The sequence below is a fragment of the Martes martes genome, assembly GCF_963455335.1.
Source record: "Martes martes genome assembly, chromosome: 5".
Lineage (NCBI taxonomy): Eukaryota > Metazoa > Chordata > Mammalia > Carnivora > Mustelidae > Martes > Martes martes.
In genome coordinates, this window is record NC_137892.1 from 46,799,644 (window position 1) to 46,823,085 (window position 23,442).

Genomic DNA, 23,442 nt, shown 5'->3' on the forward strand with positions numbered 1-23,442 from the left:
AATTCATTGCAATATTAATATTACATTTCTCATGGCTCTGATCTATTCATCTCTAGATAAGGAATTGGGAAGAAAACAAACTTTGCCAAAGGCACTTTTGGGCCTCTGAAACAGAATGGAAATGAAAAGGCCAGTGCATTATTCGACGTAGGTGTTGAAAGACCTGGGGATAGTGTTAGGGACGAGGTTGGAATAGGAAAACATTATGATGCAAAAGCTGAAGTCAGTCAGAAAGGCAGAAATATATTCTAAATGTCAGAAGATAATGCAATGAGTATAGAATAAATAATGTGGCTTTCAATTGAAATGTTACCATATAATGAGAGAAAAAACAGTGATTTAGAAGCAACTCTTAAGTAATAGGGACTAATTCATCTTCGCAAAGAGAACTCAGAGAGAAGGGAAGGTCTATCTTCAGCCCACAGGGTTAACAGCTAGAAAATGTAAGGTTTCAGATAAGATAAAGAAGCAGAGAGAGTATATGGGAAAGATTCAGAGTAGGAGGTGTTTTTGTTGTTGTTGTTGTTGTTTTTTAAAATTTATTCACTTATTTGAGAGACAGAGAGAGCGAGGTGCCCAGAGGGGAGGGGTAGAAGGAGAGAGTCTTAAGTGGACTCTGCGACGAGTGTGGAGTCTGACATGGGGCTCAATTTCATGATCCTGAGATCCACGACCCTGAGCCGAAACCAAGAGTCAGACAATTAACCGACGGTGCCACCCAGGTGCCCCCAGAACAGGAATTCTTAATCCAGGGCCCTAAAACTTTGAAACTTTGTGTATATATGTGGTTTTTCTGGGGAACATGTCTAGAATATTCTTCAAAGTTTCAAATACGTCTGTGATCTTCCAAAACATTAAGAACCATTGATCTGGATCAGGGTGACACACCAAAATGCTCATAAGGGTTATGCAATTAGCATAAATGTACAATGCAGGCTGGGTTCATGCACTGCTCTGAAGCCTAACTCGAACTTAACTGCACTGCTTGTTAGAAAACCTGCAGGAACAACAAAATCCAAACAGCAAAACGATCCAAGGCCAATACGCAGCCCATGGCGGCAGCTTATGATCTATCCTCTGTAAGGATGGCCTTGTAGGAACATGGCCACAAAATACAGGAGGATTCATAGAGCAGAGTATAGGAAAAAATTATGAATCAGAGACAAATAAAGATGCAAAAGCATAAGAAAAGGAAAACAGATTTTTGAAAAAATCAAATAATGAAAATATAGTAATATATATTAATTCAGGAAGGGCAACTTTCCTACAAAGTAGGCATTGAGATAAATGGTTAATATTTATCAAAAAATAGTTACACAGGGCCACACACAATAATCTCAATACTTAAGATGAGTACTTCCATTTCTTGACATTTAATTCAGTCATTCCCCCTCTCTCAAATAACTATCCTTGGTACCATAGCTTAGATAAAAATATAAATAGAAGAACTCTTCTCTCAGAACTAAATGAAATATTTGGGTCACTTACCTCATTAAAACTATCCCACAGATCATCACTTTGAATGGATGCATAGCTATGATTATGCAGGTAAAAAACAATAGCATGTTGAAATACATCTTCACTGAGGTAAGTTTTCAGCATCAACAAGAGGGAAGCTCCCTATTTCAAAACAAAGTGAGAAAAAAAGGGGAAATAATGGGAAATGAAATGAAAGGTTATAGAATTGAGAACCTAAAATTCAAAATATAATTATTCTAAGTATATTCTTATAGAGAACCAGTTATAATACAGTTATTTACTGTCATATAATCAGATGTGAATTGTGCTCAGATTGTCTGAAAAATTATTTTAAGGGATTTGACAAAAGAATAATGGAAGCAGATTCCCACGTGCACTAATTCTACCATAAGCTACTTTATGTGGTCTGTCAGTTCCTGTCTCAGTGCTATGGTAGGTATTTATGAATATATCTTTAATAGAAAAGCATGCCACATTTTTCTGTGGAATACCCATCCCAATCCCAGAGCTCAAAATACCAGTTGAATTCATGGGTTCACTGCCAGAGATAACAAGCAGAGCTCCAGAGGCCTCTCAGCTTGGGAGTACATTAATTTCCAGTTTTAGTACATCATGTTGCTAACATAACGAAGATCTCTCTTCTTCCTGCAGAGTCACTTCAAATATGCTGGGAACTAGTGAATGCATAGGGCAGAAAGCATACACTAATAATTCCGAACCCGGCATGCAACTGTTAAGGCTCTTCAGTGACACTAGATCATCGCGGAAGCCCAGGTCGTCATTTCCAAACAACTTCTTTGGGAGGCCTTCTCTGATTCAAGATAGAAATAGTTCTCCAACTTCAAAAACAAGTTATATCACTCCCTGCATCTGCTACAGCTATGTACTTAATATATATATTTAGATAGATATTTAGGTAGATATACATTTAAGTATGTATTTATAGTGTAGATATATACTTATTTCCTCTTCTAGACTGTATGCTAGCTGAGGGAAAATCCAAAAAGCTCAAATCCAGTGACTAAAACAGCACTTAGTAATGAAGGTACTCAAATAATCTTTGAATTTCACTTCTGGTAAAAATGTAGCAGTATTAAGCCATCAAGATGATCAGATACAGACAACCCAACTTAATACCTACTACTCCCTTTTTTCTATATTGCGCTTCATGTTGTTACTTTCTCTACCAACTTAAGTACTCATTCCTGTTCCCAACAGATCCCTTTCACCCCTACATCACCAACTTTCCCTCACCACTATTACATTTCCATTAACAAAACTATGCAACATTCCTCATTTAAAGCAAATAAGAAATGTCCTTCCTTTCTTTAACCCCATGCCTCTTCCAGTTATCACCCTATTTCTTATACCCCCTTTGTAGTAAACTCCTTGAAAGAGCTGTCCACATCTGCCATCTCCATTTGCTCTCTTACCACTTTTTCTAGACCCATCATCCAACCATCACTCCACTAAAAGTGTTTTTATCAAGGTCACTGAAGAACTTCATGGTGTCAAACCAATGGCAATTCCCACACTCAACTTATCAACCTGCTAGCAGCACTTGATATGACTGATTACTCACTTCCCCTTTAGAGTCTTTCTGCACTTGGCCTCGGGACACCCTCTTGATTCTCCCCCTAATCACTGCCCATTGTTCTCAGTCTCTTGCTGGATCCTCATCTCCATGGAACCACTTCATTTTGGTGGCTCCTGTCATTTAAATTTTAGACCTTTTTCCTTTTATTTCAAAATTTACTTCCTAGTTGATCTCAACAGACATCCTATATCAGAATTAGGCTTAGAGATTAAAAAACCCAGAAGGAATAAGTCTGTCAAACACATTTCCCTAATCATGCTTATTTGTTCTTGCATACAATATTGGTAAATTACTCAGTGTTCCACTTTTCCCAATTATGTGGGATATTTGCCCAAATATTCGAAAATTCTGATTCCAAAATCCTGAAATAAGTAGTTACCATACTGACAGGAGTTAGATACGCTGTAGAAACCAAATGATCAGAAGACACTGAATTCAGGGTTTAGGGGGTGGGGGTCAGAGGATGACGGAGCTCAGTCAAAACAAATCCTCAAGTAACAGCTCTGTACAAGAACAGAACCACAAGTTTAAACATTTTTGTCAACAGATCCAATACAGGCTTTAAAAATCATAGCAGCAGCTCTGATTGGAATATATTTAATATAGCTAACTAAATTCCTGATTCCTTATTTGTTAACAGTATGACCATTTTCCATGCCAGTCAGGTGTTTGCCTGGAAAACATGGCTACCTCTTTGTTTACCTGCCTTACCCTGTCACTAAATCCTTCCAGAACTTCCCTCCACCCAGTGCTTTTACACTCATCATTTTCCTTCCACTTTCACTACCACTCCTAATTTCACACTTTGACCACATCGTGTTAGGACTTTAGCAGCAACTTTCTGACTTTAGATCTCCCTCCGCTTAAATCTACTCTGTAAGCTAGAACAAATTAGTTTTCCTAAACAGTAACTTTAATCAAGGAATTCCTCTGTTCGAAAAATCTTCTAAAGCTTACTATTGCTTACAGAAGAAAGTCCACATTCCCGATGGCATTCAGAACCTTCTACCACTGCCCCAACCTACCTTCCTCATCTTTCCCCTTCTCCACCTACGGCTTCCACCACAGTCAAGCATTTACTCCCTAAACAAAAATGTCTTGCCCATTAGTATTCCTGACTTTTCTTTGTAGACTTCACTGCCTTATTCCTGACCTACTCAGTGCTTTTCATTCCTCTTTATCTGTATTCTTTTTATTTTTTTAATTCCCTTCAACGTCTGTTTTCCTCCAAAAAAGTTTTCTTCAAAATCCTAGGTAAAAAAAGTCTATACCATTCATTCCATCTGCATCAATTTTTACTGCTTCACAAGCACCCACCACCTAAACTTGGAGTTTCTTGATGATATGGACTGTATCTCACAGGTTTTGTGTATTTCCTCTGTCTGGTACAGGAATTCATTTATTAATCAATTAATCTGACAGCCAGAGTAAGGAGGCAAATAAGCCCCAATATTCATGACTCCCATCACACCTGTGAGTGGCACTGTTCTGTTCTCTGACATATGATGATGCTTTTTTTTTTTTTTTTTTTTAGTGGGGGTGGGGGGAAGTTGCAGCAGGAAAGGAAGAAGCAAACTCCCCACTGAGCAGGAAGCCCAACACAGGGCTCGATCCCAGGACTCAGAGATCATGATCTGAGCCAAAAGCAGACACTCAGTCATCTGAGCCACCAAGGTGCCCCTGATCTATGGTGATCCTAGTCAGATTTCTAATTTTCTGTTTTTGCTTTACTCCCAAACCTGGAGTCTATGTTTCTGATCCTGCAATCTACTTTTCAGTTCTTACAATCTCTTTTTATTTATGTGTTTTGGCAATTGTGACTTTGGAACATGCCTCAGTTGTCAATAACCCAGCCAAGGGCTTGCTTAGAACATTCCCTGGATATATTCTACCTGTAGATCTGTAGACTGAACCAACTTTAAGAGATAGATGGCTGTATGATCTGATTAACTACCCAGAATACCAGTCACAGAACTTAAATGAGAACAGAGTTTTTCTCTGGGAGAAAAACGCAGAAAAGTTAAAACCAAGATTTAAATAGAAGCAAACATCTTAAAGTTTAAAAGCATACATGAAAATAATCTTAAAATATAATCTTTAAAGTAATCTAAATCATGCAGCTTGCTCACATACGAAATTAATTTGAAGGGCGCCTTGGTGGCTCAGTGGGTTAAACCTCTGCTGCCTTCGGCTCAGGTCATGATCTCAGGGTCCTGGAATCGAGCCCTACATTGGGCTCTCTGCTCAGCGGGGAGCCTGCTTCCCCTTCCCTCTCTGCCTACTTGTGATCTCTCTCTCCCTCTGTCAAATAAATAAATAAAATCTTTAAAAAAAGAAAAAAGAAATTAATTTGAAACCCACTCCAGGTACTTGGTGTACAGAGCAGTACCTTAAAATAGGAAAGAGAATCAAACATTTCTTCAATCTGTTCTGAAGACTCAACAGATGATGATGATATTGGATGAGATGAATTCAAGGAATCTTTCTTCATGGTTTTAAATCGAGCATCTAAGAAATCTTCATACTAGCAAAAACATCAAACAGATTAGGAAACCACGAAAAGTATCAAAGGCAAAGGCAAGTATAGTAATTATTTATATGAGTTAGACTAATAACTGTTTAAGTTCATTCTTTAAAAGAAAACATCTTCAGTAGACTTCAGAAAATAAGCTTTTAAAATATAGGAATATAGCAACTTTCATTTGTATTCCTTAAATTTAAAAAAAAATTATAACTTACTAGCCACATGAAAAACATTGTTCCTTAAACCACACCATAAGAATAAATTAAGAATCTATTACTAAAGCAACCAAATGTGCCAAGTCCAGAGAGAAAATCAAAGTAAATATTCTAAAATGGTTAGTGTACATTTTAAAAATAACATCTGAAATTAAAAAACAAAAATAAAAATTGGTCCTTAAGCCAACTTTTCATATATGGTCCAGGTTTCTATTAAGATAATAGACATTTCCCTTAACTGAGGTTCATTCAAAATAAAATATAACATTTAAATAGAATTCATTGATAGCTCAGTAGACAAGCTCCCCTAGAATATACATTAGAAGGTTTTAAACATTCTGGGCACCACCAAGTGGTGAAACTGTATATCTCATTGCTCAATTAAGTAACACACATAGATTTAGAATACTTTGCTTAGTATTCTAGTTCCTTCTACCCACCTGAAGTTTTTGAACAGGACTTACATGAAAATTTCAAATTTAAAGCTCTTAAGAGTATCCCTATTTTGAAACAGTCTTGGATCATATACCCAGGAAGTTTAATACAAAGTCAGAGAGTTTTAGGTCTGAATGGGATCTTTATTTATACACCCTCACCTATTGCTTGGATTATTTGGCAATACCTATTATACTACGGCCTGGTGTGTTCAAATATCTCTAATGATAGGAAACATCTCCAGAGTCTAATAATACAGTATCATTATTATGATCTCTATGACAGAATGATATCCCAATGATATCCCTTTAGAAAGGGCACAAAATATGGTTTGCATCTTAACAGGGCAAATTACTTGTCTGTATCAATCTATGTACCATGTTACAAGAAGGATCACAGTAATAACAGAGAGATAGCATTGTTACACATTGTCTTAATTTTTTTCTCTCTTTATACAAATGGTAAAATGTTTTGTTTTCCAAAAAAGGTTTTTCAACTTCATCTAAATTTCTTCAAGGAGAAGGGCCACATCTCTTAAAATGTAGCAAATGTTTTTAAAATGTAGCAAAGTGATTTAAAATGTTCATCTTAACAAAGTATAAAATAATTTCATATAACTTCAGCTTTCAATGAAACATTTCAATAAACAAAAGCTTAGTTTTCATTGTCAAATGTCAAGAGGTTGAAGATTTATCAGCAACAAGAATCAATTTTACCTTTCTAGAAACACTTTCATTTCTCCAAATGGCAAATATGAGAGTACGTATAACAAACGGTGTACTTACACTGGAGAGCTCTTTAAATATTTTTTCCAAAGAGAAATACTCCATGAAAGTAGCAAATCCTTCATTTAGCCACAGATCATTCCACCACTCCATTGTGACCAGATTACCAAACCACTGTGGGGAAAAAACAAACTACTAATCAACACAGTATTTACATTCTTAAAAATGTCCTAATAATTGAATTGTCAGATTAATCACCTATATCGAGATTAAAACTACTTAAAAATAGTTATTAGTTAAACAAACTATGTTCAAATTAAAGACTTATGAGAAAATTTGTATATATTTACTCTAAAATGAAAATAAAAATTTTAACATTTTACTCTGTTGAATGGGAAAACAAGCAAGAAACACAATTAACATATTTATCAAATTAACACACACACTGTTTGCTAGGTAAAAACAGTTTTTAGTCACTTCATTAAAAGTATTATTTCCTAGATGATGAAATTCTTCTACCTTCTAATATTAAGTTACTAAGATTATTTCCATTCTATCTACAGCCATCCACAACAACTAAGAAATAAATTTGTACGTGACAGATTTTCCTACATAATCCCAGGCTTCATGTTTCTCCTCGGGCACCTGAGAGGAGGTATTTACAGGATTCAAAACAGAATTCAAGTAATGTTCCTTAAGATAGTTGGCATGCATATAAATAAAGGAAATCAGAAAGTTCTTTAAATGTCTTCTTCTATGATGAAACCATAAGAAGGATAACAATGATAGGAGACTCTTCTAAAAAAAAAGTATCTCAAAAATCCCCAAAATGGAGAGTGGTGGGTATGCAATTTAGTGTGGCCTATGGCTCATCTCAAACCAGCAGCAAAATAATGTTACTAGGTATTGAAACAGAACACTTTTGAGAATTATAATAACATGCTTTTCAAAGATATTATCTTTAAACCTTTTTCAGAGGAATATGGTTTCTAAGACTTAAAGCAGAAGTAACAGAGAAGTGGTGATGGGTGGCCCCAGGCATAAAAGACCAAGAGGATATCCTCTAAAGGACAACGTGGCTACATGCCCAAAACCATGACTGTCAATAACCAGGCTGTCAGATGTCAGCCTGTTATGAAGTGTTCACAAGGGCTCCAGAGTTGCACATATATGGTGTTTGAGACAGGAAGCAAACTGACCAGAGCATGTGCTACTCTTCTTCCACGTCCCCCTTCCATCGTGACACCCCCAAACCATACCCAACACTGTTTTGTTTTGTTTTGTTTTTTAAAGATTTTATTTATTTATTTGACAGAGAGATCACAAGTAGGCAGAGAGGCAGGCAGAGAGAGAGAGGGAAGCAGGCTCCCTGCTGAGCAGAGAGCCCAATGCGGGGTTTGATCCCAGGACCCTGATATCATGACCTGAGCCGAAGGCAGAGGCTTTAACCCACAGAGCCACCCAGGCACCCCCATACCCAACACCGTTAAGCCCCTCAGCGAGGGACAAAAGAAAGACAAGGTGTTGGGGAAGAAAACAGGATGTTCACATACCCACATAATTTTCTTTCTTTTTCTCCTTGTCATACAAAGAGTACCCTCCCTCTCTCAAATTAACAAAGAACACAGTTTGAGCAGGAGAAGAAAACATAAATCTAGTCCTGAAAACTAAGTCCAAGAGTTATGAGAACAGAGTGAAATTTAGGGGAGGGGTTTGTCCACCATAAAGCTATATTGAGCAGCTGGCATCTGTCAGGGGTGAAATAGCTCTCTATCATTACAGCACAAGAAAGGAGAGGCAGATCTTGAGTAGACAGTGGTCTTCAAGCCCAGTGCTGCCAATTATTAATTGTATGACTTTGGGTAAGTCATTTATTTAAACTGAGTCTCAGTTTCCATATCTGTAAATTGGGATTATCACCTACCTCAGAGCAGTTATGAAAAGTAAGTGAGATAATGGATGTGCAAATGCTTTATAAACTATAAAATCCTACATAAACATGAGAGAGCATTTTCATTTGAAATCAAGTTTGTGTTAGAAAACACCCAGGGGCACCTGGGTGGCTCAGTCATTAAGCATCTGCCTTCAGCTCAGGTCATGATCCCAGGGTACTGGGATTGAGACCCACATCAGGCTCCCTGCTTGTCAGGAAGCCTGCTTCTCCTTCTCCCACTTCCCCTGCTTGTGTTCCTGCTCTCACTATCTCCCTGTCAAATAAATAAATAAATCTAAAAAAAAAAAAGAAAACACCACTTTATTATGAAAGAAGGCGATACTACAATAAAACGCTGAATTTCTTATTAGCATCTAATTCAACTCTAAAACTCTAGGATATAAAAGAGAAATGAAATATAATATTCTTGGCCACTAATACCTGATGGGATAGTTCATGAGCAATAATTTTAGTAACCAGTTTTCTGTCCGCCACTGAAGAAGTATTGTTATCATACAGAAGTGTTTCTTCTCGGAAGGTGAGCAAACCCCAATTTTCCATTGCTCCTGCTTCAAAGTCAGGAATAGCCACCAAATCTGGACATAAGAAGAAAGAAGTAATCAACTTTCCTTCATCTAGGGCACTCCCTAAATAAAAATCTTTTACCCATTGGTTTATCACTGTGAATCAAGAGACAGTGAGGTCATTTTATACTCAGCAAATGGAACCCCACTCCTGTCTTGTACGTTCCCCACCTGTCAGTCAGTTGAGAAAGACCTGAACCATCCCTTTAGAGTCACTGCTCCCCTGTCACTTAGCAAAGGAAGAGAAACCTAATTCCTTCACAATGAATCAGCTTTCTAGAGCAGGGAGGATAAGGTGCAGATCCGACATTCCCCTATCTAGCTCCTGGTTAAACAGCTCTGACATGCTCTTGCTTTCCTGAGCTCCCAATACTCAATTCTTGTTATTTGAATCGGGAATTTCTTAGGAGGTTAGAATTAGTCAAACTCCAGACTAAGCCCTAAGCAAATTCCCACGTACACAGCTTATACACTGTATAAGCCCTTTTAACACCTCCATAAACTTGTAAATGTTTAAAGCTCCACATTTAGATGCTTTTATGGAATCTGAATAATCTCAACAAACAGAGACAATTTTTAAAGATTTAAGTGTTTCTTAGATTTCTTTTAAAATAACTTTGGCAAAAGTTTTCTAAAAAAAATTTGCAAAATGAATCTAGGTTGTAAAAGTAATGAAAATCAGAGGCACTGTTTGATTCTTACCCAATTTCTTAAGCGGGTATTGAATTTCAAAGTAGTTTTGGTAGAATTCAAGAAGCTTCACAGTTGTTTCCAAGGCATGGTGAACTTGACCAATCTTTTCTGGTACAGCATATATAGAAACCTAAAAGAAAACATATATATATATATATGATGTAAAGACATGTACAATCAAAATGGCATGATAGTCATGTGAATACTGTGAAGCATATGTGAGAACTGTAAAAAGAGTTTTATGAGATTTTATAGGACAGAAACTCTTGCTTCCAAATCAATAAGCCCCTGGAGAATTTAGCAAGTCACTTCCACACATACCACAGTGTTCAAAAACTTACTGATTTTTTTTTAAGTTAACAGAACATCCCAAATAAACTATTTGGGTCATATCATAGCAACATATAAGCATTTTCCTATTAATTTCACGATACTTGTCTTCTCCATTACCTAAAGTTGCCCTTCCTTACCTATGAGCTATCAAGACTGAAATATTTGAAGGACAAAACAATTTTCCTCTTTTTAGCACTTTTACAGTACCTGGCATCAAACAGGCACTCAACACAGAGGAGTCACATAAGGGAGTTAGCTCTAAAGCAAACATACAAGGCAGAAATTACACATTTGTTGAAATTTCCCTGGGAAAATCTGTTACAGACCAATGCATGCTTTGTCAGTAAGTATGGCAAGCCTGTTTTTCTTCCAGCCTTGGGATAACTTACTTTTTTCCAGTTTTGGCTTGTTTTCATTGGTCATGTTGTATAAGAAATAATCATACCAAACAGAATCCAATGCTCAGTGAGTGGCACACAGTAACTAAAACCAACGAAGGGGATGATAAATCCATATTCCAATCACCCACTCCCTTCAGGATACATGCTCACAAAGAGGGGAGGCAGATCTGATTGTCCACATCATTTAAATTGCTATTCTTTCTCTCTTTTTCTAAGTGCATAAGTTAAACACATAAGCTGTAATTAACTATAAACATCTTATTCAATACGTATCAAAAGGCAAGTTTTAAGCAATTTTATGTTAAAAGCAAAGGGGTCTTAAAAAGCATTATTTATTGTTTTTCAGTTGATTGAAAAAAACAGAAGCCCTCTATACTCACCTGGGAATGTGAGATATGGCCAAGACATAGTAGAAAATAAAAACTTTAAAAAAGAATCTCAACTGATGGGAAATGGAGACTTACTGAATAATTCACCACGTGCAAAAAATGCCCTGAATTCTAATTCAATTCTCTCATTAAAGGGCTAAAAAACTGTCGACAATTTCTAAAAGGTCCAATAGTTTTCAGTCAGAGTTGTCCTTATGGGGGGTTTTAGTCTACAGTTAATCACAAAAACATAGAGGTAACACAGAATAAAAATTAAATGTAAAGAAAAAAAATTAAGTAAACAAAAATAAATCTCTGCTAGTTGTATGACCTTGAGCAGTTTGGTTAACTCTCCTTGTTGGGTGAGAAAAGTAAATCCTACCTTCAGTGGGTTGCTGGGAAGGTTAAATGGGCTAATACATATATAGAACTTAGACTAGTTCATGACATGATGTAAGTGTTCAATAAATGGTAGTTATTATTTTTATTATAAAAAATACAGAAATGGGGTAAAATATGTGTGAGTAGAGCATTTGTGCCAACAGTTACTGGAAAAATAACCTATCTAGGACTAGAGTTAATCAGTTAAAACTATATTGTTAAGAGACCCATGAAAGAAATTTAACCTCTTGCCTCATGTGGCCAAGAGTACTTCACCAGCCCAGCACTCTGCCATCTGTAGCCCTTAGTGACCAGTTTACTGAATGCAGTCACCATTTGCCAAAGGAACTATAAGCTCATTCCACTGATGTGTGTACTTCCTGCATCCTTCCCCTCTGTAGTCAATGTTAGTGCCGGGGAGGGGAGGAAGACTGACGTATTCTTTTACAATCTCTAACTTCCATTGTAAATGACTATACCAAGATCACTAGGAATTTGAGACAAATCTTCATTATCTCTGCCTATTCTTTCCAGAAACACATATTTTATATTATAGTCAACACATTAACCTCCAAGATGCTATCCCAATGGAAATACCACCCATGTCCCCCAGATTCCTCCTCCAACATCCCTCTGCCACACATACCATTTGGCCATGCTTCTCTCTATGTGTGAAAGCACCTTTCTTTAGAGGAAAAGTAAAGGAGGAAGAAGAAATTCACATGAAACTAAAATCTGACCAAGGGATCCATTTAGTTCTACTTCTGGAATACAGTGATTAGGAAAAAAAGGTAGTTTATTATTTTCTCCCCCCCCCCTTTTTTTCCCTTAAAGAATGATGTGCTATGAGTTCTCACTAGATAAATCATCTGGTAATTATATTAGCAAGCTTGTTTTAAGAGCAACAGAAGCAGTAAGAAACAGAACAACCTAATTCAACAACAACAAAGAAGTCTTGACCAGTATTCTGGGCTTGATAAGAGCACTCTAAACACTGTCAAATGGAAGTCAACTAGCATTCAGACCTTAAGACTTACAGCTTAAAACATGGTGTGTACATCTGACTAACCAGCACTACACTCTATGATTCTACAAATTAGACCTGTCTATGATAAAAACAAAATCAGGCAATGGCAAAAGTAAAACAAAAACCTCAAGACAAACAAAGCAGTGTATTTCAAAACTGGTGTAGAATTTTCTAGGTAATTCTGGCATTTCTGAAAACAGAAAGAGGTGTAGAGAACACTGAAGATCGGACAGAAATGATAAAAACAAATGTTCCTCTTTCTTTAAAACTTTGACAATGTAGTGATCTTTATCACTAAAGAGGGCATGTTTAATAACTTTGACATTTCTAGCTCTTTGGTAAGACTGACATTAGTAAATAAAGCCCCACTGCCTTATTCCTGAATCTTGTAAAATAGACCTAATGTCAACTACTACACAAAATAGAATCCATCCTAAAGATTACCACATTTTAGTGTAAGAAAAATCCTTTGTTAGACTTCAAGTCGAGATTTATGGTCACCATACATACAGAAGTTATTTCCGTCACTGGGTGTAAGCAGCAGCACATTGTGGTGGACAGTATAATCCTGACTCTCACTTACTATGTAATCCTGGGTCACTTACGCAACCTCTCTGAGACACTGTTTCTTTCTCAGCAATACGGGATTAATGTTTCCCTCCCAACTGGTTTATGAACCGAAAAGGTATTTATAAATGAGTGCCTAAGACAGAGGCCAGCACAGAGTATAGCTCCATGAGTATTAGAGTCTTCCCTCTTCCTAATAAAAAGAGAGAAAATTAATGAAACAATTAATGTTATTTGTATAACATTTATTTTTTTTCAGAACATGTTTTGAAATATGCAGGTGCTGGGTAGCATTAAAAGTTATGACTTTACAATCAGAGAAAGACAATTATCATATGATCTCTCTGACATGAGGAATTTGTGATGCAGGGCAGGGGGTTTTGGGGGCTAGGGAAGGAAAAAATGAAACAAGATGGGATCAGGAGGGAGACTAACCGTAGGAGACTCTTAATCTCATGAAACAAACTGAGGGTTGCTGGGGGCTGGGGTAGGGAGATGGTGGCTGTGGGGTGATGGACACTGTGGAGGGTATGGGCTATGGGGAGTGCTGTGAAATGTGTAAGCCTGATGATTCACAGACCTGTACCCCTGGGGCAAATAATACATCATATGTTAATAAAATAATTTTTAATATGACTTCATATTCACAGACATACAAGGAAATTCATGTATGTTTGCAAATGGATAAAAAAAGAGTGCCCTTTGTGTGTGTGTGTGTGTGTGTGTATTACTATCCCCCAGGCAGTAAGTATTCTACAAAAAAAATTACGATTTAATCCTTGAGAGGGCAGGCTAATATAGATAGGCAATACAGTACTAGATTTGTAGAAGGTGAGGTTTAGGCAGGATTACAGAGGAATCCGCTCAAGAGCACATCCTAGGAAGCTGTAGAGGAGGGACTCCAGAGTGCGTGTTTAATCATGTTGCTTCATAACACACAGAAATTAAAAGGAAAGAAAAAGCCACCCCAAATTCCTCTCTATCTCAGTCTCAATCAATCACTTTCCTGCTCTCTCCATTTCCCGTGCCCCCCTCTATATATATGAGAATAAGGTATATATCTGAGCAGCGAATAGTTCAGCGTGGCCAAATGGAAGAATCCATACTGGAGCAATTAGAAACAAAGAAGGATTTATAAGAGAGCCCTGAAGATCCGAATGATGAGTTTAAATGTAATCCTGGAGGCAGTAAGAAGGAAGAAGGGAGGAAGGGACGGAGGGGAAAGAAAAAGCCAAGACTGCATATATTTTGGGATACAATAAAAAGTGCTGGGGGTTTTATATCAAAGAGTGTGATAATTACAACAGAGATGTAACTAAAGTGCTATGAAAGATCACAGAGGGAATGATTAATCCCAGCTGGGGAAAGAATGAACTGCTTCAAGGAGAGGATGGTATTCAGCTGGGTTTTGAAGAAGCAAACCTGACTCTCCTAGGTTGAGCCTTTTGGATTTTATCCAGGTTGCAACATCTGAATCAACAGCCCAATCTGTGGTGTGATGCTTGAAGAAAAATTAATTGAATTTTATGAGATTTAAACCAATCTCATTATCCTTTTCAAAAGATTCTGAAAAATTATTTGGTTTAGACTTGACGAAAACTCTTTCAGGCCAAAGATTTGTAAATCATTTGAGCACTTGGCCACTACATAGTCTACACTTAACCTTGAACGCTGAAACTTCGTGAGTCGTTCCATCTTTTACTGCTGAGCATAATGGCATAGGGTACCACTGCTGATGAAAAGCCATAATCCTCATCTCTGCCCTCTAAGAGTTATGTAGTAGACATGATAAGCTTTTCTAACAGAATGAGTATATGCTTTTTGATTAGCAAAATCCAAATATAATGTGATTAAAATAAAGCTTTAAATCTAAAAAGGAAAGCCAGCTCCAACTGAATGTGTTCAATGAGTAAAAATATTCCCTGAGGTGATCAAAATATGAAAAAAATCTAAAAATTATATTTCTATCATGAAGAATAATCATTTTTAGTTTTAAAAAGACCCTTTCTCCTATAGTGTTAGTGTATGAAAATATTAACTAGGTTTCTATGGTGAAATTAAAGAGTAAAATCTAAACAAATAATCATTTACTGACAGGGACTAATGACATAGAAAAGCAGAGAAGCCTAATTAGAACAAATAATCAATTTTTACAAATTATAGATACATAAGACCTTTAAATAGTCTTAATCACTATTCTAAGGAAACTCAATCTGAACTTCCTTTTTTAAAAAGGAAGATTAGGGGCGCCTGGGTGGCTCAATGGGTTAAAGCCTCTGCCTTCGGCTCAGGTCATGATCCCAGGGTCCTAGAATCGAGCCCTGCATCAGGCTCTCTGCTCAGCAGGGAGCCTGCTTCTCTTCCAGCCTCTCTGCCTGCTTGTGATCTCTGTCTGTCAAATAAATAAATTAAATCTTTAAAAAAAAAAAAAGGAAGATTAACTTTTATAACCTGGAGTTTATCTTCTAACTACATTTGTACACTATCTCTTAAATCTGCATGTTTTAGATATAGTGCTGTCCAATAAAATTTTCTGCACTGATGGGAATGTTCAATATTCATGATATGCAATATAGTAACCACTAGCCACAAGAACACTAGAAATGTGACTACTGAGACTTGAGGAAGTAAGTTTTAAATTTAAATTTTTTTTGCAACTTTACATATTGATATAATTAACACATAACATTATGAAAGTTTAAGGTGTGCAATGTGTTGCTTTGATACACTGTTATATTGTGAAATGATTACCACAGTAGTATTACTTAGGACACCTCCATCACCTCACATAATTACCGATTCTTTTCTGTGATGAGAACTTTTAAGATCTAGTCTCAGCAATTTTCAAGCATATAATGCAGCATTCTTAACTACAGTCACCATGCATGTCATCTATACATTAGATCTCAAACTTATAACTGGAAGTTTATACCGCTGGACCAACATTTTCCTATTTTCCCTCTCACCACTCAGACCCTGACAACTACCATTCTAGTCTCTAAAAGTTCAGCTTTCTTAGATTCCTCATGTGAGATAATATATAAAGTCTTTGTCTATTAACTTATGTTATTTATGTCATTTAACATAATGCCTTCCAGGTCCATCTATATTTTTTTAAGAGACTTTTTTTTTTTTAAGATTTTATTTATTTATTGGACAGAGAGAGAGAGAGAGATCACAAGCAGGCAGAGAGGCAGGTAGAGAGAGTGGGGGAAGCAGGCTCCCCGCTGAGCAGAGAGCCCGATGCGGGGCTCGATCCCAGGACCCTGAGATCATGACCTGAGCCAAACGCAGAGGCTTTAACCCACTGAGCCACCCAGGCGCCCCCAGGTCCATCTATATTATTGCAAATGGAAGGATCTCCTTCTTTCTCATGGCTAAATAATAATCCATAATATGTTTACCACACCTTTTCTATCCATTCATCTGCAGAGAGACTTTTAGGTTCTTGGCTGTTGTGAATAATCCTACAGCAGACATGGGGGAGTAGATATCTCTTTGAGAGCCTGGTTACATTTCCTTTGGATGTATACCCAGAAGTAGGATTGCTGGATCATATGGTAGTTCTATTTTTAACTTTTTGAGGTACCTCCACATTGCTTTCCATAGTGGCTTTATCAGTTTACATTCTACCAACAGTGCACAAGGGTTCCCCTTTCCACCACATCTTCACCAACACTTGCTAACTCTCACCTTTTTAATGGCAGTCATTCTAACAATTGTGAGGTGATAGCTCATTGAAGTTTGGTTTGCATTTCCCTTGTGACTGGTGATGTTGAGCACCTTTTCAGGTACTTGCTAGACACTTCTATGTCTTCTTTGGGAAAATATCAGTTCAGTTCCTCTATTCTTTTTTTTTTTTTTTTTTTTTTTTAGGATTTTATTTTTAAGTACTCTCTACACCCAATGTAGGGCAAACTCACAACTCCAAGATCAAGAGCTGCATGCTCTGCTGACTGAGAGAGCCAGGCACCTCTCCTCTACCTATTTCTAAATCAGATTATTTATATATATTTTTGCTAATGAGTTGTAGGAGTTCCTTATATATTTTGGATATTAATCCCTTATCATATACATGATTTGCAAATACTTGCTCCCATTCTTTCGGTTGCCTTTTCATTTTGTTGATGTTTCTTTTTGCTGTGCATATGCTCTTTTTTTAAAGATTTATTTATTTGACAGAGAGAGATCACAAGCAGGGGGAGCTGCAGAGGAAGAAAGAGAAGCAGGCTCCCCAGTGAGCACGGAGCCCATGCAGAGCTCAATCCCAGGACCCTGGGATCATGACCTCAGCCAAAGGCAAATGCTTAACTGACTGAGCCACCCAGGCGTCCCTGTGCAGAAGCTCTTTAGTTTGATGTAGTCCCACTTACTGATTTTTGCTTTTGTTGCTTGTGTTTTGGTGTCATATACAAGAAATCGTTACCAAGACCAATGTCAAGGAGTTTTTTTTTTTCTTCTAGAAAGAAGTCTTATGGCTTCGGACCTTATGTTTAAGTCTTTAATATGTTTAATTTTTATGAGTAATGTAAGACGAGGGTCCAATTTCATTCTTATACATGTGATTGTCCAGTTTTCCCAGTACCATTTATTAGAGAGCCTATCCTTTCCCCACTGAGTATTCGTGGCTTCCTTGTTATATATGAGTTGACCAGTTAGGCATTTTTTTTTTCTGGGTTCTTAATTCTGTTTCTTGGTCAATGTGTCTATTTTTATGTCAGCACCATACTCTCTTGATTAGTATACATATGTACACATATACATATATTAGTATACATACATAGTTGTGATTACCATAGTTTTATAGTATAGATTGAAATTTGGAAGTGTGATATCTCCAGCTTTGTTCTTTCTCAAGATTTCTCCAGATATTTAAGGTCTGTGGTTCCACACACATTTTAATATTGTTGCCTTTTTTTTTTTCTGTGAAAAATGCCATTGAAACTTTTATAGGAACTGCACTGAATCTATAGATGGCTTTGTGTAGTATGGACATTTTAAGAATATTACCGTTTCTGATTTATGAACATGGTATACGTTTCCATTTATTTTGTCTTCTTTAATTTCTTTCAACAAAATCTTACAGCTTTCAGTGTAAAGATCTTTCACCTCCTTTGCTAAATTTATTCCTAAGTACTTATTGGTTTTGAATGCTATCATGAATGGGATTTTCTTTATTTCTTTTTCAGATATTTCACTGTTAGTATACAGGAATTCAACTGACTTCTGTATGCTGGTTTGAATCCTGCAACTTCAACAAATTCATTGATTACTTCTAACAGTTTTTTGGTAGAGTCTTTAGGATTTTCTATACATAATATCATATCATTTGCAAATAAAGACAATTTCACTTCTTCCTTTCCAATATGAATGCCTTGCATTTTTTTCTTTTTTTTTATTTAAGATTTTATTAATTTATTTGACAGACAGAGATCACAAGTAGTCAGAGAGTCAGGCAGAGAGAGAGGAGGAATCAGGCTCCCCGCTGAGCAGAGAATCCGACACGGGGCTCGGTCCCAGGACCCTGAGAACACGACCCGAGCAGAAGGCAGAGGCTTTAACCCATTGAGCCACCCAGGTGCCCCTTGCATTACTTTTTTTCCTTTTTTTTTTTTTTTAATAAACATATAATGTATTTTTAGCCCCAGGGGTACAGGTCTGTGAATCGCCAGGTTTACACACTTCACAGCACTCACAACAGCGCACACCCCCCCGCAATGTCCATAACCCAACCACCCTCTCCCGACTCCCCTCCCCACAGCAACCCTCAGTTTGTTCTGCTAGATTGAGTCTTTTATGGTTTGTCTCCCTCCCGATCCCATCTTGTTTCATTTATTCTTTTCCTACCTTCTAAACCCCCCACGTTCCATCTCCACTTCCTCATATCAGGGAGATCATATGATAGTTGTCTTTCTCTGATTGACTTATTTCGCTAAGCATAATACCCTCTAGTTCCATCCACGTCATTGCAAATGGCAAGATTTCATTTCTTTTGATGGCTGCATAGTATTCCATTGTGTATATATACCACCTCTTCTTTATCCATTCATCTGCTGATGGACATCTAGGTTCTTTCATAGGTTGGCTATTCTGGACATTGCTGCTATAAACATTCAGGTGCACATGCCCCTTTGGATCACTACGTTTGTATCTTTAGGGTAAATACCCAGTAGTGCAATTGCTGGGTCATAGGGTAGCTCTATTTTCAACTTTTTGAGGAACCTCCATGCTGTTTTCCAGAGTGGTTGCACCAGCTTGTATTCCCACCAACAGTGTAGGAGGATTCCCCTTTCTCCACATCCTCGTCAGCATCTGTCATTTCCTGACTTGTTAATTTTGGCCGTTCTGACTGGTGTGAGGTGGTATCTCATTGTGGTTTTGTTTTGTATTTCCCTGATGACAAGTGATGTGGAGCATTTTTTCATGTGTCTGTTGGCCACCTGGATGTCTTCTTTGCAGAAATGTCTGTTCATGTCCTCTGCCCATTCCTTGATTGGATTATTTGTTCTTTCGGTGTTGAGTTTGCTAAGTTCTTTCTAGATTTTGGATACTAGCCCTTTATTTGATATGTCGTTTGCAAATATCTTCTCCCATTCTGTCAGTTGTCTTTTGGTTTTGTTAACTGTTTCCTTTGCTGTGCAAAAGCTTTTGATCTTGATGAAGTCTCAATAGTTCATTTTTGCCCTTGCTTCCCTTGACTTTGGTGATGTACCTAGGAAGAAGTTGCTGTGGCTGAGGTCAAAGAGGTTGCTGCCTGTGTTCTCCTCAAGAATTTTGCTGGATTCCTTTCTCACATTGAGGTCCTTCATTCATTTTGAGTCTATTTTCGTGTGTGGTATCAGGAAATGGTCCAATTTCCTTTTTCTTCATGTGGCTGTCCAATTTTCTCAACATCATTTGTTGAAGAGGCTGTCTTTTTTCCACTGGACATTCTTTCCTGCTTTATCAAAGATTAGTTGACCATAGAGTTGAGGGTCTATTTCTGGGATCTCTATTCTGTTCCATTGATCTATGTGTTTTTGTGCCAGTACCATACTGTCTTGATGATGACAGCTTTGTAATAGAGCTTGAAGTCTGGAATTGTGATGTCACCAACTTTGGCTTTCTTTTTCATTATTCCTTTGGCTATTCGAGGTCTTTTCTGCTTCCATATAAATTTTAGGATTATTTGTTCCATTTCTTTGAAAAAAATGGGTGGGATTTTGATAGGGATTGCATTAAATGTGCAGATTGCTTTAGGTAGCATAGACATTTTCACAATATTTGTTCTTCCAATCCAAGAGCATAGAACATTTTTCCATTTTTTTGTGTCTTCCTCAATTTCTTTCCTGAGTACTTTATAGTTTTCTGAGTACAGATTCTTTGCCTCTTTGGTTAGGTTTATTCCTAGGTATCTTATGGTTTTGGGTGCAATTGTAAATGGGACTGACTCCTTAATTTCTCTTTCTTCTGTCTTGTTGTTGGTGTAAAGAAATGCAACTGATTTCTGTGCATTGATTTTATATCCTGACACTTTACTGAATTCTTGTACAAGTTCTAGCAGTTTTGCAGTGGAGTCCTTTGGGTTTTCCACATATAGTATAATATCATCTGCAAAGCATGATAGTTTGACTATTTCTTTGCCGATTTGGATGCCTTTAATTTCTTTTTGTTGTCTGATTGCTGAGGCTAGGACTTCTAGTACTATGTTGAATAGCAGTGGTGATAATGGACATCCCTGCCGTGTTCCTGACCTTAGCAGAAAAGCTTTCAGTTTTTCTCCATTGAGAATGATATTTGCGGTGGGTTTTCATAGATGGCTTTGATAATATTGAGGTATGTGCCCTCTATCCCTACACTTTGAAGAGTTTTGATCAGGAAGGGATGCTGTACTTTGTCAAATGCTTTTTCAGCATCTATTGAGAGTATCATATGGTTCTTGTTCTTTTCATTTATTAATGTATTGTATCAATTGACTGATTTGTGGATGTTGATCCAACCTTGCAGCCCTGGAATAAATCCCACTTGGTCGTGGTGAATAATCCTTTTAATGTACTGTTGGATCCTACTGGCTAGTATTTTGGTGAGAATTTTTGCATCTGTGTTCATCAAGGATATTGGTCTGTAATTCTCTTTGATGGGATCTTTGTCTGGTTTTGGGATCAAGGTGATGCTGGCCTCATAAAATGAGTTTGGAAGTTTTCCTTCCATTTCTATTTTTTGGAACAGTTTCAGGAGAATAGGAATTAATTCTTCTTTAAATGTTTGGTAGAATTCCCCTGGGAAGCCGTCTGGCCCTGGGCTTTTGTTTGTTTGGAGATTTTTGATGACTGTTTCAATCTCCTTACTGGTTATGGGTCTGTTCAGGTTTTCTATTTCTTCCTGGTTCAGTTGTGGTAGTTTATATGTCTCTAGGAATGCATCCATTTCTTCCAGATTGTCAAATTTTTGGGCGTAGAGTTGCTCATAGTATGTTCTTATAATTGTTTGTATTTCTTTGGTGTTGGTTGTGATCTCTCCTCTTTCATTCAAGATTTTATTTATTTGGGTCCTTTCTCTCTCTCTCTTTTTTTTTATAACTCTGGCCAGGGGTTTGTCAATCTTATTAATTCTTTCAAAGAAATAGCTCCTAGTTTCGTTTATTTGTTCTATTGTTTTTTTAGTTTCTATTTCATTGATTCTGCTCTGATCTTTTTGATTTCTCTTCTCCTGCTGGGTTTAGGCTTTCTTTGTTGTTCTTTCTCCAGTTCCTTTAGGTGTAGGGTTAGGTTGTGTATTTGAGACCTTTCTTGTTTCTTGAGAAAGTCTTGTATTGCTATATATTTTCCTCTCAGGACTACCTTTACTGTGTCCCACAGATTTTGAACTGTTGTGTTTTCATTATCACTTGTTTCCATGAATTTTTTCAATTCTTCTTTAATTTCCTGGTTGACCCATTCATTCTTTAGAAGGATGCTGTTTAGTCTCCATGTATTTGGGTTCTTTCCAAATTTCCTCTTGTGATTGAGCTCTAGCTTCAGAGCACTGCAGTCTGAAAATGTGCAGGGAATGATCCCAATCTTTTGATACCAGTTGAGACCTGATTTATGACCCAGGATGTGATCTATTCTGGAGAATGTTCCATGTGCACTAGAGAAGAATGTGTACTCTGTTGCTTTGGGATGGAATGTTCTGAATCTATCTGTGATGTCCCTCTGTTCCAGTGTGTCATTTAAGGCCTTTATTTCCTTGTAGATCTTTTGCTTGGATGATCTCTCCATTTCAGTGAGGGGAGTGTTAAAGTCCCCTACTATTATTGTATTATTGTCGATGTGTTTCTTATAGTTGGCTGCTCCCATGTTAGGGGCATAGATATTTAAAATTGTTAGAGCTTCTTGTTGGACAGACCCTTTGAGTATGATATAGTGTCCTTCCTCATCTCTTATTATAGTCTTTGGCTTAAAATCTAATTGATCTGATATAAGGATTGCCACCCCAGCTTTCTTCTGATGTCCATTAGCATGGTACATTGTTTTCCACCCCCTCACTTTAAATCTGGAGGTGTCTTCGGGTCTAAAATGAGTTTCTTGTAGGCAACATATTGATGGGTTTTGTTTTTTTATCCATTCTGATACCCTGTGTCTTTTGATTGGGGCATTTAGCCCATTAACATTCAGGGTAACTATTGAGAGATATGAATTTAGTGCCATTGTATTGCCTGTAAGGTGACTGTTACTGTATATTATCTCTGTTCCTTTCTGATCTACTACTTCTAGGGTCTCTCTTTGCTTAGAGGACCCCTTTCAATATTTCCTATAGAGCTTGTTTGGTGTTTGCAAATTCTTTCAGTTTTTGTTTGTCCTGGAAGCTTTTTATCTCTCCTTCTATTTTCAATGATAGCCTAGCCGGATATAGTATTCTTGGCTGCATGTTTTTCTTGTTTAGTGCTCTGAATATATCATGCCAGTCCTTTCTGGCCTGCCAGGTCTCTGTGGATAAGTCTGCTGCCAATCTAATATTTTTACCATTTTAAGTTACAGACTCTTTTCCTGGGCTGCTTTCAGGATTTTCTCTTTGTCGCTAAGACTTGTAAATTTTACTATTAGGTGACGGGGTGTGGACCTATTCTTATTGATTTTGAGGGGGGTTCTCTGCACCTCCTGGATTTTGCTATCTGTTCCCTTTGCCATATTAGGGAAATTCTCTACAATAATTCTCTCCA

The 23,442-nt window shown here is 37.2% G+C and overlaps 1 protein-coding gene across 1 annotated transcript in view; it reads right to left on the bottom strand.

Moving 5' to 3' along the window:
• LNPEP (leucyl and cystinyl aminopeptidase) overlaps positions 1 to 23,442 on the bottom strand; it is a 96,358-nt gene that overhangs the window by 23,269 nt on the left and 49,647 nt on the right. Inside the window, exons 5-9 of the mRNA XM_080805014.1 lie at positions 10,195 to 10,315; positions 9,350 to 9,504; positions 7,036 to 7,149; positions 5,466 to 5,600; positions 1,489 to 1,620 (exon numbers count right to left, since the gene is read on the bottom strand). Of these exons, the coding sequence (XP_080661140.1) occupies positions 1,489 to 1,620; positions 5,466 to 5,600; positions 7,036 to 7,149; positions 9,350 to 9,504; positions 10,195 to 10,315 (657 nt within the window). The remainder of the gene's footprint in view (positions 1 to 1,488; positions 1,621 to 5,465; positions 5,601 to 7,035; positions 7,150 to 9,349; positions 9,505 to 10,194; positions 10,316 to 23,442) is intronic.